General features: G+C 46.5%; 2 protein-coding genes across 2 annotated transcripts in view; one reads left to right on the top strand and one right to left on the bottom strand.

Moving 5' to 3' along the window:
- Window positions 1–2,769, top strand: part of bbs1 (Bardet-Biedl syndrome 1) — a 10,670-nt gene extending 7,901 nt beyond the window's left edge. The window contains exon 7 of the mRNA XM_031312197.2: window positions 1,661–2,769. Coding sequence (XP_031168057.1) covers window positions 1,661–2,491 — 831 coding nt within the window. The 3' untranslated portion in view covers window positions 2,492–2,769. The remainder of the gene's footprint in view (window positions 1–1,660) is intronic.
- Window positions 1–5,000, bottom strand: part of LOC116059247 (microfibril-associated glycoprotein 4-like) — a 181,905-nt gene that overhangs the window by 165,730 nt on the left and 11,175 nt on the right. The window lies entirely within an intron of this gene.

Here is a 5,000-nt window from a genome sequence, read left to right on the forward strand (position 1 = left end):
AAAGGAACACGGCGACTTATTGGGCCTTTCCACTGCTAGCCTAGCTTAGCACAGGTCCTGGAGGTAACTGGCTCCATCTAGCCTAGCTTAGCACAGATCCTGGAGGTAACCGGCTCCATCTAGCCTAGCTTAGCACAGATCCTGGAGGTAACTGGCTCCATCTAGCCTAGCTTAGCACAGATCCTGGAGGTAACTGGCTCCATCTAGCCTAGCTTAGCACAGATCCTGGAGGTAACTGGCTCCATCTAGCCTAGCTTAGCACAGATCCTGGAGGTAACTGGTTCCAACTAGCCTACTGCTCCCAATAAGTGACAAAATAACGCCAACATGTTCCTATTTACATGTTGTGATTTGTAGAGTCACAGCGTGTACAAATAACAAGGTCACATGACACACAGCCATCTTCTAACCGTAAACATACTGGGAACTATATTCTCAGAAGGTGAAGCTCTGCTACTTCTGCTACTTGGGCGGAGTGATTATTACTAAAGCTAAAGTCCCAATAAGTCGGCGTGTTCCTTTAAGTAGTTAGAATGTTTAACTGAAAGTAATGACTTAAAAAGTTTGTATGTTTAGCTAAAAGTACAGTAACGTTAGTGGATAAATGATTAAAACCTTCAGTCTCACTCCAAGCCTCGTATGTTTTGGTTTCTGTACAATTATTGACCCAACCAACCTCAAAAAGTTCCACAAAATGAACAATAACCACTTTTATATAATGAATAGTGTGATACTTTAGGAACATACATTAGGAGTTGATGAAGGGGTAAATGAAAAGTCAAAATCAAAATCAAAACTAACTGTAGAGTCTTTTACCTTAACTCCTACATTGGGCCAATGAGGTGGGACCAGGGAAGAACTTGCTTGGACGTGCGTATGTTCCAATACTCAATGTCCACAATCTGTCTGCATTTCAGTGCTGTGACCCACTTATTTTCTTTTACACGCTAATCTAACAATGACACGCAAACCTGACACGGTGAAAAGCTGTCTGCTTTTCACCCTCGCCACACACCTGTGTGTATCCCTGGCTGTTAATTACCTGTATGCCTCCAAAGTCAAAGTATCTTAATTAGTCTCCCTGAGGAGACATTAGTTTTGGACACTGGGAGAAATTGCTGCAAGAGTTACAACAGAGACACACAGCAAGCACAGGGTTCAACCAGTTAGAAGACAGATGTACAGTAAACATTTGGGCTGCTCACAGAGCTGTGCAAACTGCAAATGACCATTCTCTATACTTGTGGAAAGAGCCATCCTTCCTTCATTCTACTGTTCTCCCATACATGTCTTACAAACACTCGTTCCTACTTCCATAAGCATCCATGCATTCAGTTATAAATATGCATTCATTCCTCCATTCATATCCATGCATTCAGTTATAAATATGCATTCATTCCTCCATTCATATCCATGCATTCAGTTATAAATATGCATTCATTCCTCCATTCATATCCATGCATTCAGTTATAAATATGCATTCATTCCTCCATTCATATCCATGCATACATACAGTCACAGTCCCAAAGGCAATGCTCCACCCAGTGCTCAAACATAAAACTGCAGATTAATTAGCATAACCAACGTGGTATATAAACAAGACAAAACTAAGTTGTGTAATGGCTCCAACGCTAACCTCTGTGTGTGGTTGTGTGTTCAGGGGAAGAAGCTGTGGAAGGCCGTCCTCCCGGCTCCCATCACCACCATGGCGTCCATGGACCTGCCGACGCGCGGCTTCCAGGCGGTTCTGCTCGGCCTCGCCAACTGCGAGGTCCAGCTGTACCGCGACAAGAACCTGCTGAGCACCATCAAGACGCCCGACGTGGTCACCAGCATCTGCTTCGGCCGGTACGGGCGCGAGGACGGCACGCTCATCATGACCACGAGGAAAGGCGGCCTGATGGTGAAGATCCTGAAGAGGACGGCGACGTTCGAGGACCGAGACAGCGCCCCCGGGCCGCCGCTGGCCCAGAGCGTTCGCCTCAACGTGCCCAAGAAGACCAAGCTGTACGTGGACCAGACGCTGAGGGAGCGGGAGAACGGCGTCGCCATGCACAGCGCCTTCCAGATGGACCTGAGCCGTCTACGCCTCGCGGCCGCCAAAGCCTACGTGAAGGCGCTGGAGTCCAGCCTCGCGCCGATGTCCGCCAGCCTCACCGAGCCACTGAAGATGAACGCCGTGGTGCAGGGCCTGGGCCCGTCCTTCAAGCTGACGCTGAACGTGCAGAACACGGCGGCGTGCCGGCCCGTGATGAACCTGGCCGTCAGCTTCCTGTACGACGAGAGCCTGTACCGCATGAGGACCCCGTACATGAGGATCCCGCTGCTGGTGCCCGGACTCATCTACCCCATCGAGACCTTCGTGGAGTGCACCAGCGACAAGGGCGTCTCTGACATCATCAAGGTGTTCGTTCTGCACGAGGGGAAGAGCTCGCCGCTGCTGACCGCGCACATCAACATGCCCGTCAGCGAGGGACTCACGCTCAACTGATCACGCTTCCACTTCACTCGTTACCCATACAGACCCAGCGAATGAGAAGACACAACGCCTCCACTCAGTGGCCCAAAGTCACTTTTTCACTCACCGGCCAAGTTGGCGGGTAGATGACAAAACAATCCACCGGCCAATCATCTTTTTAAACTGGCAAAATAATAAATTGCGTTTTTTTCTTTGTAACGTCACAAAATCTCCACATAACTGGCTTATTAATTAGTGGTGGCTGGCGTTCCAAAACTGACAGAAAATAGACAGAAACAACTGACTGAGAACACATGCAGAAGATTACTAATAAAAATATTACGGTGTAAATCCTCCATCATAACAGCAATGCTCCAAGGTCCAAACGCGCCTGGCTTTTAAAGGGAATGGGAGATGATCTCTGATTGGTTGATTGCATGTTACGCCCAAAACACCCCTCTGATTAATGAAGACACTAAGTACAACCCTTTAGAACCATGACCCCGGCACACGGACACTTTTTTTCCGGCGTCAAACTAGCAAAAGTGGATTTGGACACGCCCTAAACACACCTGCACCAGGTGCGTCACGCAGTGACCTTAGACCGTTAAAATAGGGCCCTGAATGAGCCACCGACACATCGGATGTTAAGCGTGAATTATGCTTGTGTGTAGCTGTGTACGTGGCTACGTGCGTAGCTGTTTATGTACCTACGTGCGTAGCTGTTTATGTAGCTACGTGCATAGCTGTGTATGTGGCTACGTGCGTAGCTGTATATGTACCTACGTGCGTAGCTGTGTACGTGGCTACGTGCGTAGCTGTTTATGTACCTACGTGCGTAGCTGTTTATGTAGCTACGTGCGTAGCTGTGTACGTGGCTACGTGCGTAGCTGTTTATGTACCTACGTGCATAGCTGTTTATGTAGCTACGTGCGTAGCTGTGTACGTGGCTACGTGCGTAGCTGTATATGTACCTACGTGCGTAGCTGTGTACGTGGCTACGTGCGTAGCTGTTTATGTACCTACGTGCGTAGCTGTTTATGTAGCTACGTGCGTAGCTGTGTACGTGGCTACGTGCGTAGCTGTTTATGTACCTACGTGCGTAGCTGTTTATGTAGCTACGTGCGTAGCTGTTTATGTAGCTACGTGCATAGCTGTGTATGTGGCTATGTGCGTAGCTGTGTACGTGGCTACGTGCGTAGCTGTGTACGTGGCTACGTGCGTAGCTGTTTATGTAGCTACGTGCATAGCTGTGTATGTGGCTATGTGCGTAGCTGTGTACGTGGCTACGTGCGTAGCTGTATATGTACCTACGTGCGTAGCTGTTTATGTACCTACGTGCGTAGCTGTTTATGTAGCTACGTGCGTAGCTGTGTACGTGGCTACGTGCGTAGCTGTATATGTACCTACGTGCGTAGCTGTTTATGTACCTACGTGCGTAGCTGTTTATGTAGCTACGTGCGTAGCTGTGTACGTGGCTACGTGCGTAGCTGTGTACGTGGCTACGTGCGTAGCTGTGTACGTGGCTACGTGCGTAGCTGTGTATGTACCTACGTGCGTAGCTGTGTATGTAGCTACGTGCGTAGCTGTGTATGTAGCTACGTGTTGTGTGGATTTAACTTTGTTGTTCATGTGTGTGTTTGTGTGTTTGTGTGTTTATAAACTCCAGATTCATCAACATGTTTAAAGCTCTCAGGGTTCAACATGTTTGTATAGAAATAGAAATGTGACATATGATTTAAATACTCTGTGTTTTTAAATGTAGTTTTGTGTAAAGTAAAATAAAACAATGAAACCAGTTTGTGAACAAACGACCTATGTGGGTGTTTTGGGTTATTTTGGGGGGAGTTAGACTAACCAGCTGATAGCTGGGTTTAGTCGTTTAGATGTTTAAATGCAGACATGTTGCATCTTTAACCCTGTCGTCCCGTCGAGCTGCAACTTTTAGTTCTTCTGAGTCAAAATTTGAAATGAAAAACCTTTTTCAAACGTTTTCTGAGCCTTTTGAAGTTTTTGTGGGTTTTTTCCCAAATTTGTAAAGTATTTTTTTTTACATTTGTCATTTTGTCAGTTCTTTTATCAATAGTTTTTCTTCAAATGCTATAAAATTGACTAAAACACCCTAATCCAATGAAAGTAGTGAACTGATTATTTATTTCACTTTATTTACTTTATTTAAGAGCGTTGTACGGAACATCCACGTTATGTTTTTGGATACTTTGTTTGAAAGAAACCCAAATTTGTGATATAGAAACTTTTTGAAAATGGGTCAAATTAGACCCGAGGACACCAGGAGGGACGAGATAAACTAAAGGACAACACGGGACTTTTTATGTTGAAAGTCTGTGGATTCCTCTGTTGGGAAATCTAAAGGTCAAATAAAGTGTGTGTGTGTGTGTGTGTGGGTCTCTGTGCGTCTGTGTGTGTGTGTCTGTGCGTGTGTGTGTGTGTGTGTCTGTCTGTGTGTGTGTATGCGTCTGTGTGTGTCTGTGTGTGTGTGTGCGTCTCTGTGCATGTCTGTGTGTGTGTGTGTGTGTGTGTG

This window comes from Sander lucioperca, chromosome 22 (genome assembly GCF_008315115.2).
Source record: "Sander lucioperca isolate FBNREF2018 chromosome 22, SLUC_FBN_1.2, whole genome shotgun sequence".
NCBI lineage: Eukaryota > Metazoa > Chordata > Actinopteri > Perciformes > Percidae > Sander > Sander lucioperca.